The 18,535-nt window shown below is 38.9% G+C and overlaps 1 protein-coding gene across 1 annotated transcript; it reads left to right on the forward strand.

Annotated features, from left to right (window-relative positions):
* The first annotated feature begins 3,677 nt into the window (after window positions 1–3,677).
* On the forward strand, window positions 3,678–11,793 carry LOC112419441 (uncharacterized). Its single transcript, XM_039831130.1, has 6 exons — window positions 3,678–7,108; window positions 7,411–8,280; window positions 8,359–9,286; window positions 9,374–10,138; window positions 10,361–10,855; window positions 11,782–11,793. The coding sequence occupies exons 1-6, from the start codon at window positions 3,678–3,680 to the stop codon at window positions 11,791–11,793; spliced, it is 6,501 nt and encodes a 2,166-aa protein (XP_039687064.1).
* The last annotated feature ends 6,742 nt before the right edge of the window (window positions 11,794–18,535 follow it).

Raw genomic sequence — 18,535 nt, forward strand, 5'->3', positions numbered from 1 at the left:
ACCCGCCCACGACCCGTTTTGGTTAAGCCCAATTATTCTTTTTAATTTCACTACAATTTTATTAATTACACCTCTGTTTTTACTTTCTGCACCTATTTGCTAAAAAAAATTATCTAAAAAACTTACAAAAATATTGTGTTTGTTTTAATTTTTATTTATTGTTTTTATTTTATAATTGCCATTTTTTATTTAGAGTCATCTCATGCATATTTTAATTTCTTGTCATTTTATTGTCATTAATTTTCTTTAGTGTGTATAATTAGGAAATTGATGTAATTTATTTTGCGCATTTTTTTATTTTTTTTTCCTTATTATATTTTTCTTGAGACCATAGAATGTATCTAGGAGGGTATGTAATAGTGTAGTAACACACGCACCGACACTATGCCGCTTTATTTACCGCTTATTTTATTTTTGCTCCGTTACGTTAGTTTTTAAGGTTAGTTTAAACAAAAATTATTTTCCCAAAAAAATCAAATATGCAAAACTCCAAAAATATTTTCTTAATAAACCTTGGTTTGTAACCCAAGTGTTTTTTTCCTTTTATTTTCTTAATCAAATGCTTAATTGAATTAACATTCATAATAGACTTGATTTCTTGTAATTAAATTTGACCAACCTCACCTTATTTTCTCTCATGCCTTGAGGCCTCTTATCCCTTCTTAAAACCTTTTTTTTCAAAATTGTTAAAATCAACCTAACCCACCAAAAAGAAACTTTTTGGGTGAACTACATTGGTTTTGATCCCTTTTCTTTAAGGGTATGTAGGCATAGGATTTTTATCCTTCCAAATCAAATAAAAATAACCAAAAACATACTTCTTCTTCCTCCATTCTTTCACTTAGATTTTTAGGTATTAATTTTCAAATAAGCAAATCAATTTAGCACAAGATAAATTAGGTAAGAGGTTCCTACGGAATACCGTAGATGCTTAGGGTGCTAGCACCTTCCCTTCGCATAACCAACCCCCGAATCCAAAGTCTCGATGAGGGTTTTTACTCATTTTTTCCCTTCCCACGAATAAAAATCGAGAGTTCAAAGATCGACGATTCAAATCAATTAATGGTTTGACATCCGAAAATCACGAGCACAGAAATGGCGACTTCACTGGGGACTTAAATTCTACGCGGGTTAAACCCACCTTATTTTTATTTTATTTTGTGTTGTACTATTTGTTTATGCTTTGTGCATATTTGCTTGCATACCTTGTTACGTGAGTGGTGAGATAAGTCCTACACCCGGGCTTGAGTGAAGCATAAGATAGGACGGAGTACGATCATAGTGCCATACCAGGAGCGGTCCTGCGATATGTGTACACGTGATGTAACTCCACTCAACATAGGTCTTTCAAAAGTAATAATATGTCGTCATGAGCAGTCGTGATTGGCGTTATTATTTTTGAAGTCCGCTAAACGTTGAGGACCTTTAGATCACCCTTAACCCATCTTGGCTTTTTTTTAGGACGTAGTGCGGTGGCTAAACCAAGAGCAGTCTTGACTTTGGTCGACACGCGATACTACACTCAAACTAGACTTACTTATGGATGTTATTGGACTAGGAGCGGTCCTATACACCGATATGTTCATAAGGGAAGTTGTAATTTGGGAACTTGGTAGAACCCGTGATACAGGTACAATTTGAAACCATAGTCCTTACCAAATGGCGTTGTCACCTTTTGACTCCAACATTGTGGACTTAACCTCATTATGTATTCTATGTACTTCAGCATAAGCATGCATCCATGCATTCATTCATAAATGTATTTTTTTCATCCATTAAATTGTCGAAGGACTTAGACAAGCATTTTTTGTAAATATTGTAGATGGATTCTAAGACGAGGAGTATTAAGAAGTACACTTTCAAGAAACCGGATTTGACAAGGCTAAGGGAGTTAGCATCTCATGTGACTAATCCAAGAGATTTTCGAGAACGTCATGGGAGATTACTTGACCTCCTCAAAGTGAAGGTCGAAGATGGAATTTTAGAGACTTTGGTGCAGTTTTACGACCCAATTTGTCACTGCTTCACGTTTCCCGACTACCAGTTGGTCCCCACTCTTGAAGAATATTCCTTTTGGGTCGGCTTACCGGTATCCGAGGGAGGACCTTTCAACGGCCTTGAACCCAGCCCCAAAAATGCAACTATTGCAGAAGCCCTTCACCTCAAACCTTCTGACTTGGTTCATCCTCACTTCACCATTAAAAACAACCTCCAAGGCTTAACCGCCAAATTCCTCTACCAAAAAGCCTCCAACTTTGTGAAAGCCAAAAAGACCAATGCCTTTGAATCTATTTTCACCTTACTCATATATGGCCTTTTCTTGTTTCCCAACATGGACAATTTTGTCGACCTCAACGCAATTAAGATTTTTCTAGCCAAGAATCCAGTTCCCACTTTACTTGCAAACACTTACCATTCTATTCACTACAGAAATATCCAAGAGGGTGGACTGGTCGTTTGTTGTGCACCCTTGCTATACAGATGGTATGCTTCACATTTACCTAAGTCTGTCTTCTCCAAAGAGAACACCGGGAAAGCTTCTTGGTCTGAGAGGATCATGCCTCTCACTCCAGCTGACATTGTGTGGGTTCATACGGGTACTAACACCGAAGGAATTATTGGTAGTTGTGGAGAGTTTGAAAATGTGCCCCTTATCGGTACGTGTGGAGGAATTACTTACAACCCCACTCTTGCTATGCGTCAGTACGGATACCCTATGAAGGGGAGACCTGACAGTCTTTCTCTGTCCAACGAGTTTTATCTTAACAAAAATGATCATGCAAGTTTGAGGATGCGGTTTGTGCAAGCTTGGCACTCTATTCGTAAGTTTGATGGAATCCAATTGGGAAGGAAACAGAGCTTCGCACATGAATCGTATACACAGTGGGTGATCGATAGAGCTACAACTTTTGGTATGCCTTATACCTTGCCAAGATTCTTATCTTCGACTGTTCCAGAAATACCTTTACCTCTACTCCCACAAACCAAGGAAGAGTACCAGGAGCGTTTAGCCGAAGCGGAACGTGAGATACATAGGTGGAAAAGAGAGTATCAGAAGAAGGATCATGATTATGAGACTGTAATGGGCCTGCTGGAGCAAGAAGCCTATGATAGCCGACAGAAAGACGAGATAATCGCCAAGCTGAATGAAAGAATCAAGGAGAAAGATGCCGCCCTTGATCGAATTCCCGGGCGAAAGAAGAAGCGTATGGATCTCTTTGATGGTCCACATTCTGATTTTGAGGATTAGTCCGCTTCAGAAGCTTGAAAGTCTCTCAGTTTGTGTTTCACGTCATTTTCTTAGTTTTCATTTATGTATTTTGGAGTCTATCCCTTGACTCAGTTTGTTAAAAGGGAATTATTTTTGTTTTACTTTAAAAGTTTATCCCTTGGCTTTGTTGTTAGAAAGGGAATTATCTTGTAATCAACTTTGTTTTTTTAATTTTAATGAATTGTTTAGGTTGATATGTTTACAAAATTGCTTCTATAGGTCCTTCGATAAAAATTGCATATTCTGGCATATAGCATATCATGCATCATATTGCATTCATAAAAAGTGTCAAAGCCAAGTCTCATATTTTCCTCATTTCTGCCTCAGGAGAAAAGCAAAGGTGGCCCGACGTATTCAGTACAAACCTACCCGTGTTCATCATACTCGAGCATACCTCAAGAGGAAAATGGCAGATGCTGAACAAACGAACAGTGACCTTAGGGAAGAGGTTAGTAGCCTCAAGGAAGGTATGGAAAAAATAACTGCAATGATGATGGACATGATGGCCGCACAGGCACGAGCCTCTCAAGCAAAAGTTGTTCAGACTGTTCAGGGAGATGTTGAAGTCTCTCAGCCTGCTGGTTCTACTGCAACTATTGGTACTACACAGCCCTTGGTGAATCAGTTTTCCTCTGGTGATATGACAAATATGTATAGTTCAGGGTTTCGTCTTGCTGGCTCTCTTGGTTCTTCTATTCCTCCTCAGTATCATATGCCGCCAGGCTATCCGTGGGGCATGCCACTCGCAAATAATGAAGGTGTTCGTCATAATGCACCAGAAATGCAGTTTCCTTTTGGACATCAACAAACACCGTTTTATCAGTCCGGCCAGCCTTTTCCTCAGGCCACTATGACCTATGCTGGACCCCTTGTTCATGCTGCTCATCAAGAAGAAGAACAGGTTTATCACTCCAATAGTGTGGCTGGTGATGATAGGGTGGGAAACTTGGAAGAAAGGTTTGAGGCGGTGCACAAAGAGTTAAAGACTATCCGCGGTAAAGAAATGTTCAGTCAGAATGTGAATGATCTCTGCTTGGTTCCAGATGTGGTGATACCTCATAAGTTTAAAATGCCGATCTTTGAAAAATACACAGGGGATACTTGCCCTGAGATGCACTTAGTCACATATGTCAGGAAGATGGTTGCTCACAAGAATAATGAGCCTCTGCTTATTCACTGTTTCCAGGACAGTTTGACTGGTCCCGCACACACATGGTATATGAATTTGAAGGGCATCACAACCTTTGAGGAATTGGCCAATGCTTTCATCCAACAGTACAAGTATAACTCTTATCTGGCACCTAACCGGAAAGAACTGCAATCTATGACTCAGGGTGATAAGGAATCTTTCAAGGAATACGCTCAACGCTTCATTCAAAAGTCTGCTCAAATCCGTCCGCCTCTGGATGAAAGAGAAGTGTCCGATCTATTCTATGAGACTCTGAGCCCTTTCTACTCAGAGAAGATGCTTGGTTGTGCTTCACAGAAGTTTACCGATATGGTAGATATGGGTGTGCGCATTGAAGATTGGGTCCGTAAGGGACGTGTAAGTAGAGATGGTGCTTCTTCAGCTGGTTCATCTAATGGTAATAGGAAGTTCGGAAATGGGTACTCAAAGAAGAACGCTCAAGAGGTTGGCATGGTGGCCCATGGCGGATCCCAGCCTATATACCCTAGCTACCCCTTTGTTGCTAACATTCCACCACCTACCCCAGCTCCACAAAATCCAAACTATCAACTACAAAGGCCTCAAACACCCCATCCATATTATCCACCACTATATCAACCACAACCTTATCAACCCCAACCGTTTTATCAACAACCATACTATCCCCCACCACCTCAACAGCAACAGCCTCGCCCTCGAGCTCAACAACAACATACTCGCCCTCAAAGAAACCAATTTCCCCCTATCCCCATGACATATGAAGCCTTGTTACCTTCCTTGCTTGCCCGAGGTCTTGTTCAGACCCTACCACCTCCTCGTGTGCAGAACCCTTTACCCCCTTGGTACCGTGCTGATCGAAATTGTGCCTTCCATCAAGGGGCACCAGGACACGACATTGAACACTGTTACCCCCTTAAAGAGGCAGTTCAAAAGTTGATTCACAGCAAAGATTTATCCTTCACTGACCCGAACCCTGCTGCTCCAGACCATCCTCTGCCACCCCATGGGCCTACTGTTAACATGGTTGAAGATTATCAAGAAGGGGGTCTTGTCACTCGCTCTCAGGATATCAAAACTCCGTTGGTTCCGTTACATATGAAGATGTGTGAGGCAGCTATGTTTAGCCACAATCATAATATTTGTGAGGTATGTTCTGTGGATCCCCGCGGTTGCGCGCAGGTTCAAGATGATGTGCAAGGGCTAATGGATCGGGGAGAGCTGGTAGTCACAAGGGAGGACAAGAGTGTCTGTGTTGTAATCCCTGTGTTCAAAGATAGTGCGAAACCAATTGATGGTGTTACTCCAGTGTTCAAGGACAATTCCAAGCCAGCTGTCACTCCTCTTGTGATTTGTGTGCCGAGACCCAAGCCGTTTTTCTCTCCAAACGCCATGCCGTATAACTATGAACCTACAAGCATAGAGAATGGTAGAGAGATATCCTGGAGTCCCTCAACTTCTGTGAGTAACATTGCAGAGAATAGTCAAATTCTGAGAAGTGGACGCATCCTTCCGGCTGTTGTGCAAGCAAAGAAGAAAGCTCTGGTGTTAGAGTCAGTGCCAATACCAGATCCTAGCAAGGGTAAGAGTGTGGTTCAACCCGGTGAAACTGATAATGATGAGATTTTGAAGCTGATCAAGAAAAGTGATTATAAGATAGTGGATCAGTTATTGCAGACTCCATCAAAGATTTCTATCATGTCACTATTGACAAGCTCTGATGCTCATAGGGATGCATTGATGAAAGTGTTGAATCAAGCCTACGTAGACCATGATGTGACTTTGGGTCAATTTGGGAGCATTGTTGGAAATGTGACGGCATGCAACAATCTGAGTTTCAGCGATGAAGACCTCCCAGTGGAGGGGAAGAACCATAATATGGCCTTGCATATCTCTGTTATGTGCAAAACAGATTCTTTGTCCAATGTCTTGATAGACACCGGTTCTTCTCTCAATGTGATGGCGAAGACTACCTTTGATAAATTGACATTTTCAGATGGATTTATTAGACCTAGTTGTGTATCAGTAAGGGCATTTGATGGATCCAGGAAGTCGGTATGGGGAGAAGTAGATTTACCTATCACTGTTGGGCCCCAAGAGTTTAAAGTTACATTCCAGATAATGGATATTCAAGCTTCCTACAGCTGTTTACTTGGTAGACCATGGATTCACGAAGCCGGGGCAGTAACATCCACCCTTCATCAAAAGTTAAAGTTTGTGAGTCGTGGAAAACTTGTTACAGTAAGTGGGGAATCAGCTCTTTTGGTTAGCCATTTGTCGTCTTTTTCCTTCATTGGTGGTGAAAGTTCGGATGGAACGTCATTCCAAGGGCTTTCGGTCGAAAGCGGTACTACAAGAGGTGAAACATGCATGGCATCTCTAAAGGATGCTCAGAGAGTAATTCAAGAAGGAAAAGCGGAAGGTTGGGGGAAGCTAGTACAGTTGCCCGAGAACAAGCGCAAAGAAGGTCTGGGTTTCTCTGGCAATAAGCAAGTGATGTTCGACCCAACTAGGGGTACTTTTCACAGTGCTGGATTCATTAATGCGCCGCCTGAGACTAATGCAATCTTGGAAGATCAATCAGGAGAAGTGGCACCTGACTTTGTGACTCCGGGTGGAAACTGCTGCAATTGGATTGCTGTTGACATCCCTTCTGTGATACCTCTTTCTAAGTAATGTGTTTGTCTTTTTGTTGCTTTTCTTTAAGAAAACTCCTTTCGTCCTACCCCAGACGAAAGTGAAATCTTGTAGGGTTTGTTTTTACTTTGAGTTTGTTTTCAGTATTAATGAAAATTGTCGTTTCTGTCACGACTGTTATTTTATTTTAGTACTTTTTCTGGAAAAATGGTAATACAAAAAAAACCAAAAAACATGTTCTCTTTTTCTTTTAAAAAAAAAAAAAAATATATATATACATCAATTTCAAAGGTCTGCATTCACTCTTTACTAAAAATCAATCATGAATCATATGCAGACTGAACATACATGAGCCCGTTGAACATGATGACATTATGCTACCTCCCAACTTTGAGTTCCCAGTTTACGAAGCTTGGATAGAAGAGGATGAAGAGATTCCCGATGAGCTCCGATGGATGTTAGAGCAAGAAAGAAAAGTCATTCAGCCTCACAAGGAAGAAATAGAGTTAATCAACCTGGGCACTGAGGATGATAAAAAAGAAATTAAGATTGGAGCGTCGTTAGAGGCGTCTGTCAAGAAAAAGATAATTGAGCTTCTCAGAGAGTATGATGATATATTTGCATGGTCCTACAAAGACATGCCGGGGTTAGACCATGATGTTGTGGAACACCGTTTGCCTTTGAAGCCCGAGTGTCCTCCAGTCAAGCAGAAGTTAAGAAGATCTCATCCAGATATGGCTCTCAAGATCAAAGAGGAAGTGCGAAAGCAAATTGATGCAGGTTTCTTGATTACCTCCGAATATCCTCAATGGTTGGCCAACATAGTGCCCGTTCCAAAGAAAGATGGTAAGGTCAGAATGTGTGTTGACTATCGGGATTTGAACAAAGCTAGTCCGAAGGATGATTTCCCTTTACCTCACATTGATGTATTGGTTGATAGTACTGCTAGATGCAAGGTATTCTCCTTCATGGATGGGTTCTCCGGGTATAACCAGATCAAGATGGCTCCAGAGGATAGAGAAAAGACATCGTTCATCACGCCTTGGGGCGCTTTCTGCTACTTAGTAATGCCGTTTGGGTTGATAAATGCTGGTGCCACTTACCAGAGAGGCATGACTAAAATATTCCACGATATGATACATAAAGAGATCGAAGTGTATGTGGATGATATGATTGTCAAATCGGGTACTGAAGAAGAACATGTTGAGTATTTGTTGAAGATGTTCCAACGGTTGAGAAAGTACAAACTCCGTTTGAATCCTAATAAGTGTACCTTCGGTGTTAGATCCGGCAAGCTCTTGGGTTTTATTGTCAGCCAGAAGGGTATCGAAGTGGATCCCGACAAAGTCAAAGCTATCAGGGAAATGCCTGCTCCAAAGACAGAGAAACAAGTTAGAGGGTTTCTAGGAAGACTGAACTACATCTCCAGATTCATCTCTCATATGACTGCCACATGTGGGCCGATATTCAAGTTACTCCGTAAAGATCAAGGGATTGTTTGGACGGAAGAGTGCCAGAAAGCTTTTGACAGCATCAAAGGGTATTTGTTAGAACCTCCGATTCTTGTTCCTCCGGTCGAAGGGAGGCCTTTGATCATGTATTTGACTGTGTTAGAAGATTCTATGGGTTGTGTGTTGGGTCAACAAGACGAGACTGGAAAGAAAGAGCACGCCATTTACTACTTGAGTAAGAAGTTTACCGATTGTGAGTCCCGATATTCTATGCTTGAGAAAACCTGTTGCGCTTTGGCATGGGCTGCTAAGCGTCTTCGTCATTATATGGTTAATCACACTACTTGGTTGATATCCAAAATGGATCCGATCAAGTACATTTTTGAGAAGCCGGCTTTAACAGGAAGAATTGCTCGTTGGCAGATGTTATTGTCCGAGTATGATATTGTCTACCGCACTCAGAAAGCCATCAAGGGTAGTATTCTTGCTGACCATTTAGCTCATCAACCAATTGAAGATTATCAGCCTATCAAGTTTGATTTTCCAGATGAAGAGATCATGTATTTAAAGATGAAAGATTGTGACGAACCATTGTTTGGTGAAGGTCCTGATCCAGACTCCAAGTGGGGTTTGATATTTGATGGGGCTGTTAATGTGTATGGTAATGGAATAGGGGCAGTTATCCTTACTCCAAAGGGTACTCATATTCCTTTCACTGCAAGACTCCGGTTTGATTGTACGAACAACATTGCAGAATATGAAGCTTGCATCATGGGTATTGAAGAAGCCATTGACTTGAGGATTAAAAATATTGACATATATGGAGATTCTGCTCTTGTGATTAACCAGATCAAAGGAAAATGGGAGACTCACCATGATGGTTTGGTACCTTACAGAGACTATGCAAGACGTCTGTTGACTTTCTTCAACAAGGTGGAACTGCACCACATTCCTCGGGATGAGAATCAAATGGCAGATGCCCTAGCTACTTTATCTTCAATGATCAAAGTGAATCATGGCAACGATGTGCCGCTGATCAGTGTCAAATTCCTTGATAGGCCTGCTTATGTGTTTGCAGCCGAAGCAGTTTTCGATGATAAGCCGTGGTTTCATGATATTAAAGTGTTTCTTCAAACTCAAGAGTACCCTCCTGGGGCATCCCGTAAAGATAAGAGAACTTTAAGAAGATTGTCTGGTAACTTCTTTCTAAGTGGAGATGTTTTGTACAAAAGGAACTTTGATTCAGTTTTGCTCAGATGTGTGGACCGACGAGAAGCCGATTTGTTAATGCATGAGATACATGAAGGATCATTTGGGACCCATTCTAGTGGATATTCAATGGCTAAGAAAGCATTGAGAGCAGGCTACTACTGGATAACGATGCATGCTGACTGCCATCACTATGCTAAGAAATGTCACAAGTGCCAGATTTATGCGGACAAGATTCATGTGCCGCCGTCTATGCTCAATGTTATCTCATCTCCGTGGCCGTTCTCTATGTGGGGCATTGATATGATTGGTCGGATCGAACCAAGAGCTTCCAATGGACATCGTTTCATACTAGTGGCCATTGACTACTTCACCAAGTGGGTTGAAGCGGCGTCTTACGCCAATGTGACCAAGCAAGTGGTGGTCCGGTTTATCAAGAACAATATCATATGTCGCTATGGCGTCCCTAACAAGATTATCACGGATAATGGTACGAATCTGAACAATAAAATGATGAAAGAATTGTGCGATGATTTCAAGATTGAGCATCATAACTCTTCTCCTTATAGACCCCAGATGAATGGTGCGGTCGAAGCTGCAAACAAGAATATTAAGAAGATTGTGCAGAAGATGGTGGTCACCTATAAGGACTGGCACGAAATGTTACCCTATGCTCTATATGGTTACCGTACTTCAGTGCGTACTTCAACAGGGGCAACCCCTTTTTCCTTGGTGTATGGTACAGAAGCGATACTTCCCGTAGAAGTTGAAATCCCGTCTTTGAGAGTCTTGATGGAAGCTGAGTTGTCAGAGGCTGAATGGTGTCAGAATAGGTACGATCAGTTGAATCTGATTGAGGAGAAGCGCATGGCTGCTTTGTGTCATGGACAACTATATCAGACCAAGATGAAACAAGCATTTGATAAGAAGGTTCGTCCCCGTGAATTTAAAGAAGGAGACTTAGTGGTCAAGAGTATCAAGTCTTTTCAACCAGACCCCAGGGGCAAGTGGACACCTAATTATGAAGGTCCCTATGTAGTGAAGAGAGCTTTCTCTGGTGGTGCTTTAATTCTTACAACCATGGATGGAGAGGATTTACCTCGCCCTGTGAATTCTGATGCAGTCAAGAAATACTTTGTCTAAAAAAGAACAGCTCGGTAGGTCGAAAACCCGAAAGGGCGGCCTAAACCAAAAATGAGCGTCTCGGTGGACTGAAAACCCGAAAGGGCGGTCCAGGCAAAAATTAGAGACAAAAAAAAAAAAAAACAAAAAAAACAAAAAATTATCCTGATAGATTGAAAACCCGCAAGGGCGATCTATGCAAAAATTAAGGATTATGACAAGTAACTACATCAGATGAAGCATCACTCACTTGGGGCACCTCAGCCGTCAAAAGATCCTCGATATTGAAGCAATCGTAATAGTGGAATTCAAAGTTGGTAGGAAGTATGATGGTTATTATGTTCAGTGTACCTTCCCCATATTAATTACCATTTTCCAAACTTTTGTGATCTGTGGTGCCATACCTTTGGTTGGTTACCATTTCTTTTAAATCAATTTGAGCCTGTGCCTTTTATTTGAAGTTCCTATTTATTCTATGTGCAAGTTCTCTTCCATTTTTACTGTTAATACTTGAGGTAAAAACTTTGAAAATTCCTTTTAAAAATCTTTATGTTTTCTTTTGGAAAAAACAAAATTGACAAACATTTTATTTTTAATTCATGTATCGTAGAAGCATGTGTCAATGTTCGATTCAAAAGCACGGGCGTGGTCATTGCAAAAAAAAAAAAAAAAAAAAAAAAAAAAAAAAAAAAAAAAGAAGGAAAAACTCGCTAAGTTGAAAACCCGAAAGGGCAGCTTAGGTAAAAGAGAGCGTCCCGGTGGATTGAAAACCCGAAAGGGCGATCCAGGCAAAAGTTAGGGATTTCAAAGTATACCAAAGAAAACGCAATGACCATTTGAAGCATGAATTTGCGAAAGTACTCCAGTCCAATCCAAAAATGGCGACTTTGGCTAATGGTCTGACCATTGGTTCATTTCCCCATCAGTGTTTTGCTTAAAGGGTTGTGCCCTGATGAAGATTACCGAGCTGTTTGTACCATGATACCGGGCCATTGCCGTTCTGGACCTGCCCAATCATCTCTCAATAATCTTGTCGTTGTATTGTCATATGTGTCTCATACATATTCATTCATTCATGCATAGATAGCACGCATACAAATATCATTCATGCATGGTTGCATTATTATCAGGTATCTTATTTCAGTGTATCCCGTAAAAAGTGTCATCCCCAATGTGTTTGATTCAAGGTTGTCGCCAATTAAAGGGGCAGGTCCCTTCCAATAGTCTTTGTCTCGATATATATTTCAGTTCCCTAGTACCTTATGTAAGCTATCCTCGTACTGGTAGCAGTTGTCTTTTATCATGTTGGTCGTTATCCGAGTTGAGGTAACTGACGGTATTTCCTTTTCGTAAGTTAGTCGTTATCCGAGTGGAGGTAACTGACGGTATTTCCTTTTCGTAAGTTGGTCGTTATCCGAGTCGAGGTAACTGACGGTATTTCTTTTTTGTATGTTGGTCGTTATCCGAGTTGAGGTAACTGACGGTACTTCTTTTTCGTAAGTTGGTCGTTACCCGAGTTGAGGTAACTGACGGTATTTCTTTTTCGTAAGTTGGTCGTTACCCGTGTTGAGGTAACTGACGGTATTTCTTTTTCGTAAGTTGGTCGTTACCCGTGTTGAGGTAACTGACGGTATTTCTTTTTCGTAAGTTGGTCGTTATCCGAGTTGAGGTAACTGACGGTATTTCCTTTTCGTAAGTTGGTCGTTATCCGAGTTGAGATAATAGACAGTATCTCTTTCCGTATGTTGGTCTTTACCGCAGTAATGGTAGTAGACAGTATTTAATTTCATACGTTCGGCTAAGCAGTGTTTCCTCCCCAGTAATACCTATCGGTATGTCCCCCGGTCAGTATCGGTTCAGTACCCTTGCATTCGTAAGTGCATCGTAAGCATTCATATTATTAGTCATGAGCATGACGTTCTTAGTATTTCAATTGGTCAAAATTAGCGTATCTAATATTTAAGTCTCTTCGACCCATGGATTTCAAAGTTGATATCTATAAATCCCTCTGACGAAGAAACTAAAATAGGGGCATCTGTCATACCCTAAATTTTGACCAAGGATCCCACGGACGCGCGTCATTTGACTCTAACCGATCTCATGATCCAGTGAAAATTTCGGCAGGGAGGTATTTTAAAATACCTCATTTTCATTCTGAATCGGACCCTTTTCTCTCCCATTATTTTCTTTTTTATTTCATTGTCTAATTTCCATTTTTTAATTTTAATTTTAAAGCCAGTTATTTCTTTTTAATATTTCATGAATGTTTATTTTCCAATTTTTGTCCAATAAAATTAATAAGTCCGAAAATTTCAAGGGTCCATTTTTTCTTTTTCTTTTTTTTTTTTTTTTTTTTTTCTCCGTACGCCTCATGTTCAGCCAATTTCATAGGGTCAATTTTTTTGTTGCCAAATCCGGGAACGCGGTAGTAACTTCTGCCAGTTATTTCCTTGTTCAATCCAACCCTAATACTATAAAAGCAGACCTGCAAAACACAGAAAGGGGGGAAAAAAAACTTCACGGCCGCAAGCAAAAAAAACCCAGCCGCAATTCACAACACAAAACACAGTTTCAACAACCAATAATATCATCAAACCCAGCCGCAATTCACCACACAAAAACAGCAACAAATCCGCATCAAACCATCACCAAAACCACACCGTTTTCGAGCAAGAAACAGAACCGGTCCGTGAAAGGATAGGGAGGAATCACGAACGTGAAACCAGATCGAAGAGAAGAAGAAGAAAAGAGAGAGGACGGAGAGGAAAAGAATGAAGAGAGAGGACGGAGAGGAAAAGAATGAAGAGAGAGAAGGGTTTGAAAAAATGGAAAAAAATGGGTTCTACACCCTATTTATATCAACTCGAACCGGGCGGGTCTAACCGACCCGCCCACGACCCGTTTTGGTTAAGCCCAATTATTCTTTTTAATTTCACTACAATTTTATTAATTACACCTCTGTTTTTACTTTCTGCACCTATTTGCTAAAAAAAATTATCTAAAAAACTTACAAAAATATTGTGTTTGTTTTAATTTTTATTTATTGTTTTTATTTTATAATTGCCATTTTTTATTTAGAGTCATCTCATGCATATTTTAATTTCTTGTCATTTTATTGTCATTAATTTTCTTTAGTGTGTATAATTAGGAAATTGATGTAATTTATTTTGCGCATTTTTTTATTTTTTTTTCCTTATTATATTTTTCTTGAGACCATAGAATGTATCTAGGAGGGTATGTAATAGTGTAGTAACACACGCACCGACACTATGCCGCTTTATTTACCGCTTATTTTATTTTTGCTCCGTTACGTTAGTTTTTAAGGTTAGTTTAAACAAAAATTATTTTCCCAAAAAAATCAAATATGCAAAACTCCAAAAATATTTTCTTAATAAACCTTGGTTTGTAACCCAAGTGTTTTTTTCCTTTTATTTTCTTAATCAAATGCTTAATTGAATTAACATTCATAATAGACTTGATTTCTTGTAATTAAAATTTGACCAACCTCACCTTATTTTCTCTCATGCCTTGAGGCCTCTTATCCCTTCTTAAAACCTTTTTTTTCAAAATTGTTAAAATCAACCTAACCCACCAAAAAGAAACTTTTTGGGTGAACTACATTGGTTTTGATCCCTTTTCTTTAAGGGTATGTAGGCATAGGATTTTTATCCTTCCAAATCAAATAAAAATAACCAAAAACATACTTCTTCTTCCTCCATTCTTTCACTTAGATTTTTAGGTATTAATTTTCAAATAAGCAAATCAATTTAGCACAAGATAAATTAGGTAAGAGGTTCCTACGGAATACCGTAGATGCTTAGGGTGCTAGCACCTTCCCTTCGCATAACCAACCCCCGAATCCAAAGTCTCGATGAGGGTTTTTACTCATTTTTTCCCTTCCCACGAATAAAAATCGAGAGTTCAAAGATCGACGATTCAAATCAATTAATGGTTTGACATCCGAAAATCACGAGCACAGTTTCCTTCTTGAATGTTTGACATTAGTGAGAACTTTTGTGTGTGCCGAGCTCCCATTCCGATTTGTGGAAAATGAAGAATTTAGAAAGTTGTTGATTATCTTGCAGCCTCGATTCGACATCCCCTCACGATATACATTGAGGCGTGACATCTGGGCGCTCTACAATGAGGAGTTGGGAAAATTGAAAAAAGTCTTGAAGAATTGTGGTAGAGTTTGTTTGACAACTGATACATGGACATCAAATCAAAACTTAAATTACATGAGTTTGGCCGTTCATTTTGTTGATCATGAATTGAAGCTACACAAGAAAATCATCAACTTTTGCCAAATCACGGGTCACACGGGAGACATGTTAGGTAAATATGTTGACACTTATTTGAGGGATTGGGGGTTGTATGGTAAGATATTAACGGTGACGGTAGATAATGCCAAGGCAAATGATGTGATGATTCGATATTTGCATAATATGATGAGTTCTTGGGACAATCACGTCCTAAATGGGGATTATGTTCACATGCGGTGTTGCACACATGTATTAAACCTTATTGTGAAATCTGGCTTGAAGGAGGATAAACAAGGGTCTATTTCAAAGATTCGTCATGCTGTTAAATGGGTCAAATCCTCGCCATCTAGATTGGAAAAGTTCATGATATGTGCTTCTGATGAGAAAATTCCATACAAAGGTGCTGTTGTACTTGATGTTGACACTCGTTGGAACTCAATGTATTCAATGTTGACGGTTGCCTTGAAGTATAGAAAGGCTTTTCACAAGTTAAGCGTACGAGAGGTCACATTTCGTCGAGAAATGGAAGAGAAAACAACGCATGGAATAACAGATGGAGATTGGGACTATGTTGAATCTGTGCTTCCCTTGCTTGAGTTGTTTTATAAATCCACAATTCGTTTGTCTGGTTCTTTGTATGTGACAAGTGCTTCGTATATGGCAGAGGTGTTCGCCATTGGGAAAGGGATCAACAAGCATATGAGTAGTACAAATAAGTACATCATGGAGACAGCGAACAAGATGAAAATTAAGTTCAACAAGTATTGGGGAGATCCAGACACCTTAAATATCTTGCTATTGATTGCTTTTGTTCTTGATCCACGGGCAAAACTGCATTTTGCTGAATTTTATATTGACCTTCTATATGCAAGCACCGGAAAAGCTAAACACCTGAAGGACAAATTGATGTCAGATTTTAGAAAAATTTATGTTCAATATGGTGGTACAGATTACTCTCAATCTAGTCTACTAGAAACCAGGAATGAGAAGGATGATGATGATATTTGGTGCCACTACAGTCAAGAAACCGGGCATGTTTCTGATTCTAAAGATGAAATTGAAGAATATCTAAAAGAAGCTCGAGTGCCTCACAAGAAAGAAATTGATTTTGACATCTTAGGTTGGTGGAAAGCCAACTTAGCTAGAGATCCTATTTTGGCAAGCATAGCTCGAGAGGTGTTAGCTATTCCTGCATCTACAGTAGCTTCAGAGTCGGCATTCAGCACTGGTGGAAGGGTTGTTAGTGATTATCGAACTTGCCTAACACCCAAAATGGTGGAAGCGCTTGTTTGCACGCAAGACTGGTTGAAAGGAAAGGCCATCCACTTGTTTTCTGAAGAGGATCTTGATGAGATCCATAGATTGGAGAAACGTAAATTTACTCGTATTTATATTATTACTCTTGTGCATTTTGATTCTTATTTTCAACATTGGTTAATTTATATCTTTTTTTTTTTTTTGTAGAGATAACATCTCAAGAATCAGTCCACTTAGATGATATAAATTGAAAACCATCCACTTGAATCATAAAGGTAACACTTGAGATAAATATGTTTGGTTAATATATAGTATTAGTTACTGTCAAATGTCTTGAATCCCTTTCTAAGCCAATTCACTTCAATTCATGTCTTTTTGTTTTGCAGGGCCCATACCATATGAATGATCAAACATAATTCATAAAGTCAGAGATCAATTTGGACTTCAAAGTTGAAGTTATTAACTACTTGTTGAGAGAAGATGTCTGCTATTATAAACATTTAGCTTTATTTTGTTTTGTTATTGTAATAGTTTTCTTTGGAAGGATGTTGACTCTATTAACTTATGCAAGTATGATGTATTGTGAGTAACTAAGGAATTATTGTGCATCTTTATGCTTCAAAATGAAGTTGATTTTATTGTTACTTAAGGATTAAACTCTTATGATTTATGTGCTCTTATGTTGATGTATTGAGAGTTATTGTGCATCTTTATGCTTCAAACTGAAGTTGATTTTATTGTTACTTAAGGATTAAGCTCTTATGATTTATGTGCTCTTATGTTGATGTCAACTATACAAAAGATATACTTCTATTGAATTTTTTGAAATTTAACAAAAGATGTGCTCTTGTGATTTATGTGCTCTTATGTTGATTTTTTTGACTTGGATCGGATCGGATCATTTTTTTCAAATCCGAAACAATCTAAACGGAACCGCAAAAGTAAATATTAATACATATATTTTTTACCGTGTTTAATCTTATATATTACATTAATTTAATCTATATTATTATTACTTCATATCTTTCAAAAATTAATCGATAAAATTTCATACTGTAATTTTTATTTCTTAATAATTTTAATAAAAAAAATTATATTCTTAAAAAAAAAAAAATTTGCATTTTGGATAAAAAAAACACAATTAAATTCACAAAAGGAAAAAAAAATACATTTGGTTCAAAATATTGGTTTTGGTTCGGTTCGGTTCATAGGTAAGAAAACGGTTAACCGAACCATAACTTTGGTTCAGTTCGGTTAGTTGCATACCTGAAACGGTTCGGTTTTCCGAACCATTTTAAAATTCCGGTTCGGTTCAGTTCAGTTTTTTAGGTTAACCGAACCATGCCCACCCCTAGTGGTATTTGATCAAGTCTTTTAGTTAATTCAAGTAAGTTTAATGATACTCAATTAGTATTTTCGAAAGTTGAACAAAAAATTTGAGGTAAAATTAACTATAGAAGCAAAAGCTTCAAATTTGTGCTTGAAGTTTAATCTACTATTCTATGTTTGGTTGAACTTTCGGTACGCAGTGATACATTTGTCTTTTGCTAGTTAATTGTTTGTTGGTTAGTTTGTTAGATAGCTTGCAACACAAGCAAATTAGTTTGATGGTAGTTTCACTTGTACAATTAGTCTATATAAGCCATAACTTGATAAAAAATATTCAGTTGAACATTTTCACCAAAATCTTTCTTCTACCTTCATACTCTTACCCTAACAATTGTTATCAAGTGCAAGTTGGACCTTGTCTTTCTTGAAACAAATAATCATTAGAATAATGTGATCTCACTCATCATCAATGACAGAATGCTAAAATTTTATGCAACCTGCAATTCCTTGTTTTGACGCGACTACAATCACTAGACAATGTTGATGCAAAACCTGCATCGATCCAGAGAGTATTGGAATGTGATAGTCTGATAGAGGAACGGGTGGTAATCCCACCAGCTGGAACAATCCCAGAACAACAGAAAGCTGCAGATGAAATCAAATTGAAGTATTTGAAGGCCAAGAACTACTTATTTCAAGCAATTGATCGTTCAATTCTTGAAAAAGTCATTGTATGAGACACCGCCAAAGATATATGTGATTCTATGCGCCAAAAATATCAATGTTCTAATAAGGTGAAGAGAGATCAACTTCGAGCTCTATGCGAAGAATT

The sequence above is a fragment of the Medicago truncatula genome, chromosome 1 (genome assembly GCF_003473485.1).
Source record: "Medicago truncatula cultivar Jemalong A17 chromosome 1, MtrunA17r5.0-ANR, whole genome shotgun sequence".
Taxonomy (NCBI): domain Eukaryota; kingdom Viridiplantae; phylum Streptophyta; class Magnoliopsida; order Fabales; family Fabaceae; genus Medicago; species Medicago truncatula.

Bases quoted from the DNA above. Each gene is read 5' to 3' on its own strand.
- LOC112419441 (XM_039831130.1), top strand. From the start codon at position 3,678: ATGGCAGATGCTGAACAAACGAACAGTGACCTTAGGGAAGAGGTTAGT. The intron at 7,109-7,410 runs GTAATGTGTTTG...AATCATATGCAG, and splicing joins TCTGTGATACCTCTTTCTAA to ACTGAACATACATGAGCCCG. The intron at 8,281-8,358 runs GTATTTGTTGAA...CTTCGGTGTTAG, and splicing joins ACTGAAGAAGAACATGTTGA to ATCCGGCAAGCTCTTGGGTT.